Source organism: Cetorhinus maximus, chromosome 1, assembly GCF_964194155.1.
Source record: "Cetorhinus maximus chromosome 1, sCetMax3.hap1.1, whole genome shotgun sequence".
NCBI lineage: Eukaryota > Metazoa > Chordata > Chondrichthyes > Lamniformes > Cetorhinidae > Cetorhinus > Cetorhinus maximus.
In genome coordinates, this window is record NC_135879.1 from 63,799,944 (window position 1) to 63,817,300 (window position 17,357).

The 17,357-nt window shown below is 41.9% G+C and overlaps 1 protein-coding gene across 16 annotated transcripts in view; it reads right to left on the bottom strand.

Moving 5' to 3' along the window:
• fbxw7 (F-box and WD repeat domain containing 7) overlaps positions 1-17,357 on the bottom strand; it is a 424,910-nt gene that overhangs the window by 35,583 nt on the left and 371,970 nt on the right. For 6 of the 16 annotated variants that reach the window (XM_078541332.1, XM_078541311.1, XM_078541300.1 and 3 more), the window contains 2 exons: positions 7,446-7,528; positions 4,233-4,377 (listed from right to left, as the gene is read on the bottom strand). In XM_078541332.1, coding sequence (XP_078397458.1) covers positions 4,233-4,377; positions 7,446-7,528 — 228 coding nt within the window. Of the gene's footprint in view, positions 1-4,232; positions 4,378-7,445; positions 7,529-9,649; positions 10,373-17,357 lie in introns of those variants that run through there. The other 10 variants (XM_078541316.1, XM_078541306.1, XM_078541293.1 and 7 more) reach the window with 5 other exon arrangements.

Here is a 17,357-nt window from a genome sequence, read left to right on the forward strand (position 1 = left end):
GTCCATTCTAGTTGCCCCCAAGAAGGTGATGGTAAGCCTGCTTGTTGAATTGCTGCAATCCATGTGGTAAAGTTACTCAGTGCTGTTAGGGAGACAAATTCAACAACGATGAAGGAACAGCAATATAGTTCCAAATCAGGATAGTGGGGGAACTTACAGCTGATGGTGCTCCCATGAGTCTGTTGCCCTTGTCCTTCCAGGTGGCAAAGGTCACAGGTTTAGAAGGTGCTGGCATGGAAGCCATGGGTGAGTTGCTGCAGTTTGCAATGCATATGGTACACACTGCAGCCATGGTACAGCAGTGGTGGCGGGTGTGAATGCCAATCAGTCAGATTGTTTTGTCTGGATGGTGTTGAGTTTCTTGTGGTGTGCTGTTTAGAGTTGCATTCCTCTAGGTAAATGGAGAGTATTCCATCACACTCCTGATTTGTGCCTTGTTGGTGGTGGAGAGGCTTTGGGGAGTTAGGAAGTAAGCCACTAATTGCACAGTATCCAGCCTCTGACTTGCTTTTGAAGCTATAGAATTTATGCAGCTGGTTCAGTTAAGGTTTTGGTCAATGGTGCCTCCAGGATGTTTATGGTGGGGTATTTGATGATGGTAATGCCATTGACTCTCAAGGGGAGGTGATTAGACACTCTCTTGTTGGAGATAGTCATTCCCTAGCACTTGTGTGACACAAATGTTACTTGCCACAAATCAGCCCAAACTGAATGGTGTCCAGGTCTTGCTGTATGTGGGCATGGTCTGCTTCATTATCTGAGAAATTGCAAATGGAACATCCCCGCTTAGGACCTTATTGATGGAAGGAAGTCAACTGAGAAAACAGCTGAAGATCGGTTGGGGCTAGGACACTGCCCTGAGAAACTCCTGCTTTGATGTTGGGAGTTAAAACATGAATGCACAATATATTACCCTGTTTTGATGAATCAAATCTCTTCAGAACCAGAAACTAATCATTAAGTAAAGAATGGCCCTGATCATTCAGAGTTAAGCTATTGTTCAATAAGGGAACTTTGGCAAGCATTTCAATCTGCAATTGGATTGTTAGGTTCAATTCAACCAGTGGAGGCAGCCCTGGAATCTGGTAGCACTAAGATAGAATCTAAAGTATTCAGCGGTGGGAGGAGACGAGAGGAGTAGTCCAAGCTTTGGGAGACCCTAGCCTCTGGGGCCATTGAGCTCTCCTGAGGTCTGGCAGCTGTCCTGAAATGTGACCAGTGAGGGTGATCCCCTAATAAGAAGTCCTAGGAAGGAGGGTGGGAGTACATAGGGGCAGGCAGGATCTGCAGTTTTGAGAGGAAGGACAGTGTAGGAGAATGCCAACTTTTCCTTGGCATATTCTGGACCAGTCATCTCTACTGTGTTCCTCCATAATTACCTTCCCACTAGTCAGCTTCCTGTCAGGACCCAGCCACAGCTTCTTTGGGCCCGTCACTCCATTCCCCATTGTCAGTTGGTTATTGTCAGACCTTTATTAAACATGGGCCCCTCAGAAGAAATGGCAGGTTATAATGAGGAATGTGGAAATGGCGGAGACGTTAAACAAATGCCTTACATTTATCATACAGTGGCATGCCAGAAAGTAAAGGAACCAAGGGTTTAATAAGAGCATCGATGGCACTACCAGAAAAATTAATGGGACTAAAAGTTTACAAATCCCTGGGATTTGATGGCCTAGATCCTAAGGTTTTAAAGAAGTCACTGCAGAGACAGTGGATGCAAGGAGGATAATCTTCCAGAATTCCATAGATCCTACAATGTTGCTTGTGGGCTGGAAGGTAGCAAAGGTAACCTGCTCTTCAAGAAAGGAGGAAAGAGAAAAAAAGAGAACTATAAGCCAGTTAGCTTCCTATCAGTGGTAGGGAACATATTAGAATCTATTAGGGCATGGGCACTTGGATGATCACAATATGATTAAGCAGAGTCAACATAGGTTACAAAAAGGAAATTGTGTTTGACACAACTAATAGTGTCTTTTTGAGGGTCTAACTGATAGCATAGGTAAGGGGAACCAGGGAAGGCAGTGTTTTTTGGATTTTCATGAGGTCTTCTTCTTATCATGTCCATGGACAGTCTATACATGGCCCAGCCAGAACTGGCCACATTTTTGTGCCTTGTTGTTGAATTCGGCAAGATCTGCAACAGTGCAGGGTTCTTCTAGTGATAGACATTTCAGGAGATGTTGCATAGTCTGTGGCTTCGTTCCACACTCAAATTGTCGGGCAGGTTGCATATCCCCATTTGCTTAGTGACACCTTTGAACGACCTACATGAGGCGCTACAAAGGGATATAGAGGGGATATAGACAGGCTAAGCAACTCTGGATAAGAAGGTGGCAGATGAAGTAAATGATCCACTTTGGCAGGAAGAATGTAAAAGCAGATTTTACAAAAAAACGAGACTAATAAATGCTGGGCTTCGAGGGATTTGGGCGTCCTTGTGGATATATCAAAGAAAGTTATCAGAGATACAGTAAGCAATTAGGAAGGCAAATGGTATGTTACACAGTCTTTATTATGAGGGGTTGGAGTACAAGAGTAAGGAGGTCTTGCTGCAATCATATGGGGCATTGGTGAGACCACACCTGGAATACAATGTAGTTTTAGTGTCCTTGTCTAAAAGAGGATAAACTTGATTCAGAGCGGGTGGAATAATGGTTCACTAGACTGATTCCTGGGAAGGGCTATCTATGAGGAGAGATTGAGTGGAATGGGCCTATAATTCTCTGGAGTTCAGAAGAATGAGGTGACCTCATTCAAACATAAGATTTTTAGAGGGCCTTGCAGGATGAGGAGATTGTTTCCCCTGGCTGGGCAATCTAGAACTAAGGGTCATAATCTTAGGGTAACAGCTTGGCCATTTCAGACTGAAATGGAGAGAAATTTATTCACGCAGAGGCTTGTGAATCTAGGATTCTCTACCTTAGAGGGCTCTGGATACTCAAGAGTATATTCAAGACTGAGATTGATAAATTTTTGGGCACCTAAGGGATCAAGGGATTTAGGGATAGGGCCTGAAAGTGAAGTTGATACAAAAGTTCAGTCATGATTTTACTGAATGGCTTTTCATCAGGTCACCAGCCTGAACCATTAACTGTTTCTTTCTCCATAGGTGCTGCCCGATTGGCTGAGTATTTCCTGTAATGGTGTTAAATTATCATAAGGTTGAGTGAAGTGGCAGAGGGATAGAGCTAGGCATCATCAGTATATAAGAGCACTTCCTGGTCTGTTTACACCATCCAGACAAGAGGTTAGTAGAGTGAGCTTCTTCATCAGCATAGCTCAATACTGAATCACACTATTCATTTACCTATTGGAGACTCAAGGAGCCCCAGCAGCATTAAGCTTAAATGATGGCAATTTATAGCAGTACTAGACTGATGAATTGTTAAAGGTTTAGGTTGATAAAAGTCTTACACACTTAGCCCCGCTCCCACATGAGCACAGTGGCGTAACCTGCTTATGTCTGGTTGATAACAGAAATTATATTGAATGCTTGCTTGAAGTCTCTCTTTTAAATAGAATGCACCAGTTTTTGGTCAAGTAGCAAATCAGAGGCAAACATCATGTGTTAAAGGGTTTTGCAGCACTTCATACAAATTCAATGTGAGAATTCAACTAATTCCACATTTGCTATTTGAATGCAACAGACAGAAATTTACTGACATGTATATGTATGTTACTCATCACAGGAGCAGTTTCACAAAAGGCAGGAAGTGAGGACGTGCTATACATGATACTATGTATGTATTGAATCTTATCCGGTGTCATTAGGGAGTCATTTGTGTTGTGATTGCTTTAAGTCTGGCTCCACATCTGAAACAATAGATATAGAGTACACTGCTTTATCTCTAATGTCATCTTGAAGTTATTAGTCTCAGCAAAGGCAGGGAATAAATTTTTAAAAATCAAATTGCAAATAAAGCTCCCTATAGTCTTCAAAATATAGGCACAGATTCAAGAGCAGAGGACCAATTCACAAATATTTTGCAGAAAAATATTTCCTCAAATAAGGGTAAGTACTTTATTCTCCAAGATCTGAAAGTAGTATTATGCTGCAGAATCTACATGCTTTATCTCTCCTTAAAATCCACAGTGATATGTATGAACTAACACAGTCAACAGAGGAACAGCCCAGCACAGGTCCAGGTTTCTCTTTCGCAGCATGATATTTTTTGGCTATAATAATTTTTCATGATAATTATCCTGCTGTTACTTTAGTACATCCTAACCTGGAAAGTCTTCAACCAATCTTGGAGTTCTGGAGGGGGCTGGACAGTTGTGATCCGGCGCCGTTGTTGCCCTTGCCCATTTGCAGCTCTCAGGTCGCCAAAGGTGGTAGGTGTTGCTGAGCATGGAACCAGCCCTGTGGTGCTGCTGAAAAAAGGAGATCATGAAAGCAAACCTTGGTTTAAAACAGGAAAATTCATTTCATAAATTACTAGCATTCACAGATAAGCATCCAAAGACTATCCAGGATAAGATGAATTTTGCTCAAGCAGACAAACAACTTACATTTATACAGTATATTTTACATTGTAAAATGTCCCACTGCACTTCGGATGTGACAGGGATAGGAGGGGGCAAGGCCATAAGGGGATTGAAACACATGGATGAGAATTTAAAAAAAAAATCAAGGTGTAGGTGGATTGGGAGCCAATGCAGATCAACAAGTACAGGGGTGATGGGTGAAGTGGACTTGGGGCAAATTGTAAAATGAGCAGTTGAATTTTGGATGGCTTCACTTTTATAGGGAATGGATGAAGGGAGGGTGGCCAGAAAAAGTATTGGAAGTGTCAAAAAAGACAGTTTTTGCACTTAGGAAAACAACAAATCAAGTGCAGGAAAGTTTTTAGAAGACAATTAAAAGAATACCTTTTTAGTTAGAGCTACTTTAACAGAAACTAAAAGCTAAACTTACTCGTAAAATGATGGGGAGGGAGGGAAGAAGGGAAGACTTGCATTTATGTTTAAACTTTCGTACCCCCAGGATGTCAGAAAGCTCGCCATGGTCAACAAATAACTTTTTGGAGGCAAATGCAATAGCCAATTTGCATACAGCAATATCCCACAAAGTGGGGAATTAACAGTTAATCTGTTGGAGATTGAAGAACCAGGACATTAACAAACTCCCCTCTTTTTCTTTAAATTGTATCAAAGGCTATTTTATGTTCACCTGAAGCTGAAGGTGAATCACAGTTTAAATTCCCCTCCAAACAAGGGCACCTCTGAGAGTGGAGTGCTCCCTTTGCTCTGCACTGTTGCATTAACCTAACTTATTTGCTCAAATCCAACCTATGACCTTCTAGCTCAAAGGTGAGTATCATCACGGAACCAAATGGGCATGCTGATATAAGATATTACAAGTGTTAAAAAAAAGGCTGCTCAGTTTGTAGCACACTGCATGGGATCAAAATATGGCACCAAAGATTGTTAGAATGGAGGTTCAAACCATAATGCCACTGAATTTCAATCTCAGTTGCACAAATATGAGGAACTGCTAAATAGAAGCCATAGGGAGAGAAAAATATAAAGAAATTGTGTTTTCAGGCTTCCCTTCTGTGCTGCTGGTACCTATTCAGAGCTGCACTCATCAAGGCTGTAATCAAATCAATTATCTGCCCTCATGTTGTCCATGGTGAAAAGGATACATTTTTGGGGAGGGCGCAGGGGAGTGGTGGCAGTTGAGAAAAATATCAAAATAAATATCCTTTGAACAAAAATGCAAAATCTGAAAATCAGATTTTTAACAACTAATTCAACATTATCCTATTGAATAGGTGAACTGATAACCCTCCAGTTACCATACCTCAGCATATCAACAGCAACTGTCATGTGAACACAAAGTCTCATCACTAAAAATGTACCAGACAGAAAAAAGAACTAAATGATTAACTCGTCTTCTAAAAAAAATGTAAGCAGCCTTTGTCTTGCTGGAACATATCACTGTAGTTATTTTAATAAAGATATCAGAAGCAAGAAACACTATAAATTAACAAAAATGCATAATCAGTTTTCAAAATAACAGAATGCTGAATAATTATTTTCCTTCCAAGAAACAGGCCTGGAGTGTATTGGTGCCTCCCACGTGCAAGACCACCCCACTTGAAATCAGAATGCCAAAGTCTTCAGTAGTACCAAAGAGTCTTCTCTGCAGGGTCAAGTGTCTTACACATTCAAACGATTTTAGTAGTGTGCTTATTCAACCGTGATCTCCATAATTCCAATTGGTGCAGGGAGCAGCAGTGAAACAGTGTGACAAGAGAACAGCCATCACAGCCAGCCGGTCAGGGAGAATTGTGCTGAAAGCCTGCACTGTTTTTACACTGAATTGCCTTAATAATCCAGGTTTTAATAACCCAATATACTAGAAGAGTAGGGGAGGGAGGGAGGGATGATGGGGTGGAGGAGAGTTTGTTGCTTGTGGAGGCACACCACATTTTCAGCAACATGAATTTAAAGGTTATGCTGCAGTACACCAAAGGACAAGCATGAGTCAGTTCAAATAATAGTTAACCTATTAGCCATCCTTTTGAAATATCTACTTTTCAACATTACAGCAGTCAATATGGTTTCCTGAAGCTGATTTCAAAATTCCTATCCTCTCAATTTTGTATTAAATCTCAGTTTAAGACTTCAGAGTTGCAGTACAATTTAGCAGCAGTTCTATTAAAACAGAAATAGAGTTTTGTCAGTGCCCATGATCACGGAATTTGTCACTGTACAAAAATCCCAAGCTTTGTGCTTATCAAATAAAAAAACATTTTTTTAAAATAAGGAAAACCCAGTTTTACAAACTGGCAAGAAACAAAAATCAGAAGAAAAGTCATGAAGATTCTACCCGTCTATTTTGTGCTGTGCATTTGCCATATACTGAGTGCTTAATCAATGCTTTACGGTGAAGCATTTTATCTTTAAGAGCATGGCAGCTGACAACATGATAGACTAAAATGTTAACACATTAGCAAACGATTTTATTTGCCAATAAGGAAAGTGTTAATATGGATCTGAGAAAGCAAGTCATGAAAACCATCTCTCTTGAGGGTATGCCTTGTGTCTATGGGTTAAGATCTGTTACCATGTCAGTGGTAGTTGCTTGTTAACATACATGAAGGATTCTACCCTGTGGCCCACACTGCCAAATTATAATTGGGCAAAAATTAGTACGATTTTCATGCTTTGCACTTTATGCCAAGAAACTGCCACATCTCAGCCCTCTTTATTTGCCTGCAAGGAACATGGACAACATGCAAGACTGAGGGAATAATAGGCCAACAAATAATTAGGTTGCATACGTACTCCATGAATTTCTTTTTCAAACTCAAGTCTGCCATTAGCAACCAAGTTCAGCTCACTTCCTAAACAGGAAGCATTGAAATATATGTAGTAGGATGCAAAACCTTCTTGTGACCTGAAATAACTAATGTATATGAAGTATTATTTACCTTTTGTACTCTGAACCTTTGCAAGGTTTCTTCCCTGAAGAGAAAGACCGGACCTCAGGGCCAGGGTCCAATTTTCTCTTCATCTGTAAGAGAAAAAAGTTATTTAAAAAAAAATCTAAAACACTGATCATTGATTCAGTTACCCAAACTATGCTCTACATATGTAACTAATGGCCACTGTAGCTAAATTCTCACAGTAGTAAATAAATATAGATGGTATTATGCTAGCTGGTTTCATAAGAAGCAATAAATGCATATTAAGCAAACAGTCTTCATTAAGGATTAAGTATTTCACAGCTATCTTAGTGTCCTGTATACTGAATTCATAATAAGGTATTTTAAATGCCCATTGTGACTAAAACACATACATGTTCTATGATGTACTAGATTCAATCCCATTTCAACATTACAGCATTTTAGATCTTCCTTCTACAAATTACAAATAAAGATCATCATTTAAAATACTGGGACAGGCAATAACTAACCAGCAAAAATGAATGGTTTGTGTGTGTGTGTGTGTGTGTATGTGTGTGGGGTGGGGGGGAGAGGAAGAGAGAGAGGGAGACAGACAGAGAAAAATAAGAAAAATACATAAGATTTTCGCTTTACTTGGATTCTATAGGCCATTTTTTTTTTACATATCTAAGGGAAATTCAAAGAGTTTTAAATTTGTAGTTATTACAATGCATATTGTTCTGGGAAAAATTTCAGATTCCCAATGTGGGAAATATTATTGTGGTGCACATCTAGCTTCCACAAACAGCCACAGAATGACAACTTCTTAAAATAAAAATGCTCAAACAAGGAAGCCAGAAGGTTCATTATTTTTTTCCTTGTCAATAGGCATCAGGTACTGCAGCTTGTTAAATACAGTGAAGCATTTAACATGGATTTAACTCATTGTTTAGATCTTCAGCCTTCCAAAAATTTACAAAATCAAATTACTCTTGCTCTTAGTGACTTAGTGATTAAAATACAGTTCTATGGATGATTTTACAAATCAGTTTATTCAATCGTTGCATGTTTACACTTGACCTCATCCAATCTGTGTAACATAAAGACAGTAGCCACTAAAATTTTCAGCAAAGGTGTGAGTCATTTAACCAGTTCAAAAGATGCCAACCGCAAAGTCATTATTTATTGCCAATAAACTAAAATACCCTGGCCATTTGGCTTCTTTTTTTAAAGAAGTGCATTTATTTGTATTTAACCATCATTAATCGGATTAGGAATATTCTACCACTAACTGTAACAGAAAAAAAATGACCATTTGGGTTTTTTTTATATTGAATTACATTGGTATATATGGTTATATTTTCACAACCTAGAAATGTGAAACAGACTGCAGCAAAAAAAGTGTTCATTCATAACTCCAATGTGTTCCAAATAGAGATATTTTTCATAGCTTGTAATGCTTGCCGCTTTTTGCAACCAGAGTGAAGCCATAGGAGATATACATACGTATCACTGGAACCAATACATTCTTCATGCACAAGATAAAACCTAATTGTGAGTTTATTACTAGTGCTACACGGTGATGTTACATAACGCAGATAAACCATGACATATTCGCGAGAACAGCAATAGTCACTGTGATTTCACGATCTATCACCATATAATGTGAATATTACCAGTTATTTGAGAAGCTGCGACAATTTTTTATGAGCTGCTGTAAAGTCATAGGTCGATCAACTATTTAAGCACACACGACATAAACCACGGCCGCAACATTTAACCTTAGTTACCAAGAAAGCAAACATTTTCATAAATCTTCTTTCTAACGTTAATTTTAACCACGGCCACGTCAGATCAGTACTTCAAAATAAAAATCTATTGTGGCAACATCAAAAACAGCAAATGATGATGGCATTTATTATACACTAGAATCAATTTAACTCATTTTAAGAAATCAACTGGCAATACTCTATACTCCCTTTTAAAATGAATTAGACGTAGATGTTGGGTAACAGGTAGCATGATTTAAAACTGAATTTTTAATGGTTTTGCTACTAGTTATAATAAAAGTCACAATTACTACTTAATATTTTGCATTCTGAAGATAAAGATTCGCTCCCTACTTTCCGCTAATTAATTAGCCTTAATGTTTAGAGATGCGCTATTACCAGTAATTTACAAAATGCAGATGAAAGAAGCCATAATCTAGTTACGTTTACTTGATGCGCTCCATATTTTTGTACACTTACTTTAAAAAAGATCATTTTTAAAGTGCCGTAGAAACCCATCTTTACTGTTGGTTCAAATGCTTGTGTGTTCGCCTGACGATTGCTGATAGTGTGTTCCTCCAGGTAGACCAAGCGATGTCCCCAACATGGACATGCTCAGGCACGTCAAAGAATGGGAAAACGTACACGACAATTGAGAAAACCACCGTCTATAAAGCAAATGCAGCTCGCCGGCAAACCAATTCTCAGACAGAAAGCTGCACTGGGGCGTCAAGAGAAAAAAAAAACACAAAAAGAAGGGGGAGCAGAGACAGGAAAGCTTGCCTTGAAGAATCTGTTCTCCAATGAACAGATTCTGGTGTCTGGCAGATGGATCAAATTGCACTGCGCTCCACCCCCTGCCTGGGGGAAAAAAAAGAAATGGCAGAGTCCAGCAACCGACAATGTGAGTTGCACGTCAATTAGATGAACAAAGCCCCTGGGAGCCTGTAAGCAGAGGGGGAGCAAAACGGAAGGAGGAATACAGCCGGTTTCATGATTGAATTCAGCTCACCCACCACCCCGCCTCCCCATCAATTTGCCTGCCTGCATTCTGCGGGCAAGTGGAATGTGTGGAATTACTAATAAGATCTGTACCATCCGAGAATTATTTCTCTACTGTTCACCGGATCACATTAAATTACGTATTTTTTAAAAAAAGAGCATTTCTCCCCTCCATGATTTATTTTGCGGTCTATATATCAAAGGACATGTAAATCGGGTCTCGCCCCCGCCTCTTTGCCCTGTTTATATAATTTCACCTGCCTGTCTTCACAGTAAACATGATGCAGGTGGTATGTGGAAGAGAACTCAGGGCTCCCCATCTGCCAATGATCTCCTCCCATTGCCATGGCAATCTCTGAGTTTAAGTGGCAGAGGTCGGCCACCTACTTTGGAGTTAGTTTTGCTTCAAGCGCGCTCTTGGAACCCCTGGGAGTCAACTCCCAACCTTTACACAGCAGAGAGGAATGCCAAGCATGCAGAGGTCACGCTGGCTCTTTGAAGCGTCCACAACCCATTGTCGTTAACCTTCTGGTGTGCAATTCCTAATCAACAGTGCCAGGATTTGAGATGGCAGGCTGAAAGCTCCACGACCAGACAGGAACCTTTACAAAACAGGTGTCTACTTGAACCTCAACAGTTCAAAATCAATTTCACACCCAATTTCTCTCTGCCTTCCTTCAATGAATAAGCTTCTTAAAGCATTTTCAAAGTGGCAATCGAAAGCACACTTCATTTTCTAAATAGTCTGTTGTGTAAAAGTCAATGCAAACATTTGCACAGGAGAGGTTCAGGGACCAACTTTATTTAGCTGGTAGAACAGAAAGCTTGACCTACAATTACACAATGATGACATTAACCCTTTACATACATTAGTGCAAAATGTTAACAGCAAGAATATTACCACAGTGAGATTTGCAGTTTTTTAAAAACATTTTAAGATTTCTATTCTTTGTCTAAAATAATACAAAATGTTATGCTTTTGTGAGAAAGGGCCTTTTAAACTGCCCACATTCTAACCTTCACGACCACATATAAACCATGACAGAAAGGGGTTGCTGGTCCTGCTACTGGTTCAGTCCAATAACTCATCAATTTGCCCTCCAACTTTTCCTCTGTATCACAATTACCAGTGTCCTATGTTGGGAAATGTATCAGATCAATGGGATGGCATGGGGGTTGGCTATGATATCCATTATGGAATGAATGGTGACTACTTCGGATATAGGCTTCTGCAACAACTTGTATTTATATGGCACTTTTCAAGTGATAAAACTTTCCAAGGCACTTCTTGAAGTGTTATAAAGCAAAATTTGACATCGAGACACATAAGGTGACGACCAAAAGCTCAGTCAATGAGGTAGGTTTTAAAGGCAAAAATGAGAGTTTCAGCAGCAAATGAGTTAGAGGGGCAAAATCTGGTGGTGTTATAGAGGTGGGAATAGGCAGTATTATTGATGGTGCAGATATGTGATTGGAAGCTCACCTCGGGGTCAAATAGAACACCGAGGCTGTGAACAGTCTGGTATCCATGAGGAATGGCTATTTGAGTATTTGATGGCTGCCATGTAACTATACTCAAGCAAGATCCAGTACCTTCAGATGAGGGAAGAGTCAAGCAGAGGGAAAGAGGGAGTAAGGAACAGGGGAGAGAGAATGATGGCTTGAATAAGATGTGTTGACTTGTCAGCTGAAATATCTGGTGGTTTTGAATTTTAAAAAATGGTTTCCCAAAGTTCCTGCAATAACAGCTGACGCATTAGAATGCAAAAAGGGCAGAAATGAAGCAACACATTAACTGACGTGCAAAACACTCAAGTGTTCATGATAAATCTCTAATTATAATTCACTATAGCACCTTTAGCTGAAAAGTATCCCAAGGCACTTCACAGACAGGTGCAAGAAGAACAGAACCTGAGTTAGGAAGGAGATTAAGCAAAGTTTTGGTTGGAAACAAATCTTTAAAAAAGACATCGTTAGGGAGCGACCTAGAGTGGCTCTGCTGCCAATGGAGGAATGAAGGTTGAAATGCACAAAAGGTCAGAGTTAGAGGAGCATGATTGGGAGGGGTGCAATTTGGACTGGAGAATGCTGCAGACACGGCGGGGGGTGCTGTGATGAACACTTTAGTCACAGAAAATGGTTCATCTTCAAGAACTAAGAACATTCTGGAAGAATTTGTGTTTCACAAGACATTGTTTCATAAAGGGTTAATGCAAGACTCTGCTGTTCTTGGAAGCGACACCCATTTAGAAGAAAAGGTAATTAAGCAGTTGTAAAGAAAATGGAAACCTCTTGACCCTGGTTGTCTGTGTACTAAAGGGGTCACATGGTAGTTCATAGCTCTGGAAATAAAACATGCCTGAAACTGCATTTAAAAGTTGGTTTTGGTTTTGCTTTGAGAAGGAAGACCATCAACTGTTTTTGAAGGAAGACAGCAGCCTTTTTGCAGTGCTGAGCCAGTCCACCACCCAGTAGTGAATATAAGCTGCTTCTAAATTGCTCTACATGCTGGAATTGAGTACCTGCAGGTGTTCCTTGAGTCCACCTGAAAAGCAGTGCAAGGTCATCGATTGGTTTGCAGATCAATGCTGAGACCCCAGCCAAATAACCCATTTCAAAGACATCATCCTTTTCCCTTGAACCACTGACTTTTAATTTTTGTCAGAATTCCTTAATTTTTTTTGTTGGAGGGTGTGTTTGTGTGTGTGTGAGAGAGAGACAGACTTAAGGTATCTCAAAAGAGTAATTGGTATACTTTCATATTTCATACTGTATGTTAATAAGCTTTGCCTATTTGACAAGACTAGTTTTATAATAAACTAATAATTTTGCTGTTTATTGAAAGAAGCCTGGTTAAAGTCTCTTTTATTCTGGATAATGGCAAAGAATTGATCATTTCGGTTAGTGAATCAAACTTTTAAATTAATGGTGCAACCTGTGGAGTAGTGGGGCTAGTCAAACTGCACACTCCTCCCATCCCGATCATAAGAGGAGTGAAATGACAATGAAGTAATTTATAGATAAAGATAAGAACTTTGAATTTGCCACATTGTGGGATGGAGAGACAATACTGGTTAGTGATTAGAGGGGGCAGAGGGGGCTGAGGGGAAAGAGGAAGAGGGCCAGTATGGAACTGGATGCATGTGACAATTTTGCACAAGTTAGAGTTTATCAGGTAGAAGAAGGGAGGACAGGGTGAAGACTATTGGGACAGTCGAGTCCAGAGTTGAGACTGCATCTATGATGGTAGAGGCTGGTAGTATTGCAGAGATTAAAGAAAACAAAGGCCCAGATTTTCGCCACGGCGGAGGGGCTGGAAGTGGCAGAAATTTTCCCCTGAACTCGGCATTTCCTATCTTTGCAGGAGCGGGACTGGAGTTGGGCCAGGGTTTGCCTGTGCGTAATTCACAGAGGCAGCTGGCCATTTAAATCACCAGATGCCTCCACTGACTTGCGATTTTTGTATGCCAGCTGAGTGAATCCTTAAGTACGCAGAGCAGACCAGGTTGGAGGTGATCTGTTTGTGTGTTAGCTTTGGAGAGCCAGGGTAACCCCTTGGAAAGATGAGGTACCCCTGTAAAGTTATACTGAAGTTTTCATTTAGTGCCCCAGAAGTGCCAGGACCTTATCTCTCACGGTCCTCTTGTGACCCAAGGGAGGTTGGGGCTGCTGATCTGCCAGGGCAATTTTCAATTGCCCCCACTGACTCTTGCATCCAGGTGTAAGGAAGAAATTAGTGCTTCATCTAAGGGAGCATTGAGAATGGGCATGGCACTGTCTCACAGAGAGGCAGTAGAAGCCAGTCAAAGTAAGCAGCTGGAGTCCAGAGGAAGGGCTGAAGATCATTAGGAAGACACAGCCTTTGCCCAAATTGCAGGCTTCCCTCAGGTACAGGGCATCATTGACTACACTTATGTTGCAATAAAGACCCCAACTCAGCATGTGGACACCTTCATGAACTGCAAGTCATTCCATTCCACCAATGTGATTTGTGACCATAATAAGGTGTTTCTTCAAGTATGTGCAAGATCCTCAGGCAGCTGCCATGGTTCCTTCATACGAAGGAATTTGCAGCTTCCCAGTCTACTTCATCCACCCACACAGGTCCAGGGACGTTTCCTAGGGGACAAGGGCTACCCCTGAGACCATGGCTAATGACCCCCTTTATCCTCTCACAATCAGAGGTAGAGCAAAATTACAACAGCAGCCATGTCGTCACCAGGAACACCATCGAGCTGGCCATTGGCATTTTAAAAATGAGATTCCAATGCCTCAATTGCTCATGTGGAGCTCTCCAATATGCCCCAGCAAGGGTTTCAAGGATAGTTGTTGTATGCTGCACAACATTGCGCAGCGGAGCAGCCTCCAGCTTGGTGACAATGAGGCCATGGGTAGAGCCTCAACCTCTGTGGAGGAAGAGGAGGAGGAGGTAGCCCACGTACAATTAGGCCATTCCGAAACAGATGACGATGATGAACCCGCTAATGGCAGAGCAGCAGGGAGGCAAGGACATGCATCCGGGGCTGATTCCGAGCAAGAGGGGGTCCTTGTCAGATGGGTCCTCATTCAGAATAGATTTTCATGAACTTTTCCAAAATAACAAATGCCATCAGACATTCCCTGGTGCCATATCTCCACATAAAGATCTTTGTACCTTGAAGCCACAGCATCTCAAGGGACTGCCCATCCCTTACAAGGTAGTGAAGCAATGTCAAGGAGTTAGATTCTGTCACATTCAAACTGCAGCTACCTTCTCCATTCTAAGCATGGTCGTAAGCATCTTTCAAACACACATGGTAATAAGTCCCTTTCATCCTGGTCCCCTCACATGAATGCCATTGACCATGAATGATGCACCCATGACGCCAAATAGACCATCATCAAGCCATGCCCACAATGTAGATAATGACACTAATGAAGCTGTTAAACTGTATACATGTTGACATGAGTGTATGTTGCATCACACATGCAGATTATGGCACCTCGCGCATGATGATGATTAGACAACTGTGCCGTGACAGATTATTGAAATAGCTTCTGCTGCATCCATTCCGGCCAATGGTCCTGGTTAAGAACTGGGTGCCACCCAAATCAGTTCTGGCTTAAATATACCTCTGCAAACCACATCCTGTGACACCGGAAATGACAATGCAGCCACTGCGGTGGCAACAGCACATGACTTATGTTAACTGGACAATACATGACCTACTGAACTGCGCTGCCCACACCAAGGCCAAAGTACAACCCTGCAGTGCAGATAAATGTATAGCAATCTGCACTCATGCTTCAGATACATTTGCTGACCAGCATTGGGTCATGGAGTTGGATCATTAAGCCTCCCTTACAGTAATGCTTAGATGGAAACTGGAAGATACAAGGAGCATCTTAGTGCATGAGCCTTTGACCTCTATACTCTGTGATACAGAGAGGGAAGAAGCTCTCATATGCCTCATCAACAGGCCACATCATTGCTCCTGGTGAAGCAACATCGAGATGCAGCTTAGCACGCTGCCCTCATTATTACTGGTAAGAAGCTAATATATTTTTATCATTCCTTTTGAGCTCTCTATTGTACATGCACACACAGAGTCATGTGGAAGTGAAAAGACATATTTGAACAAGTGTTCAAATGTGCTATGATACAATGTGAATGCATGAACCACAGTGAACCCATTAACGGTCTGGTGAGATGGCATCCTGTGCTCATGCGCATTCCTACAAACAGCATCTCCCCAACCGTGTTGCTTCATAGGAAGTGGAGGCAGGCTGCTCACTTAGCTGTCTAAATGGCAATGAGGAGAGTGGGGGCCCTGCATCTCTGCATGGATAGCTGTCGTCCCTGGCACATGTGCAGCAAATGAGGGATCTGGTGGAGGGGCCGGGAGGTGGCAGAGAATGAGGATGGTGAGGAGTTCTCGACACCTCCACCCTCCTCAGTTATCTCCACATGGTTGGCCTTCAGGTGGGGTTGATGGGGTTGGCTGCTGGTGCGCAGCTGTCATCCAATCCAGCAACCGCTGGGCCAACAGTGCGATCGCCCTGTTAAGAGTAGGCAGCTCTTCATGTATTCCATGGATGTCAGCACTCATACTCAAAGTGGACTGATCCAGGCTATTGAGGGATGCTAACACCCTTTACTGGCTGAGATGCTGCTCCTGATCCAATTCAAATGTTGCTGCATGTGTCTTTCCATGAGACTGGCCAATCTCTCATGGTTGGAGCTCATGCGGCTGAGCCCCTGGGACAATGTGGAGCTCATGATGGTGATGGACTCCTCCATTCACTGTCCAGGAACTCGTACTGCTTGAGGGAATTCCACCAGATGTCTTCACACCTGTTGCTGATTAGACAAGTACTGTGTCCCAAGGCTCCACAATCCTGCCCACTAGAGCAGTGTCATAACTTTTCACCCTCCTCCTCCGAGGGGAACTGTGCACAGATGTCTCTGACTCTGACACCTCCTCCTGCACTCCGCTGTGATAACTTTCACTCTGTGCCACTGACTCAAAATGCACGCTACCTCAGACTCTTAAACGCATGCAACATCTGTCCGAAGTGCCTGTATCTGAGTTGGCGGAGTGTGGATTAGTATGATGTGACACTGCCTCCTTGGACATCTCCTCCTGCTCTGATTCCTGAAGGATGCTATGGACCCGGGGGCACAGCCAACCTGTGCAAGACATAAAATGAAATATTTAGGTATAGACCTTAAGCACGCTCTGATGCATGCCACTGCCTTAACCGTGCTCATGCTGCCTGCATGACTCAACACCATCGTTGCACTCCTCTCATGCCAACATCCCATTGTGCTCATTGAAGTGACAGCATGACCTCCACCATTACCACCATATGCTGAGGAAATCAACACCTCCTTTGTGACCTGCTACTGGAGATTCATAATCAAAAACAGCCAGCAACTCCAGCACCCTGACAATCTCCAGGACCATTTGCTGCATGGAGCGCAAGGGCCTCAGGTAGATTCTCCCACCGAGTCTGGGCCGTCTCTCTCACGTTCTCTGCCCTTTTGTTCTGCAAACACTAAATGAATTTATGCCACCCTCATATATAGGGCATGGAGAGATAATGCTCTTCAATATGTCTGTGCATCATACTGCCTATTCACATCTGTTTTGCGTGCAGTTAAATGAGCTGCTTACAATCCTCAATGCAGAAGCAGAGAATTGTG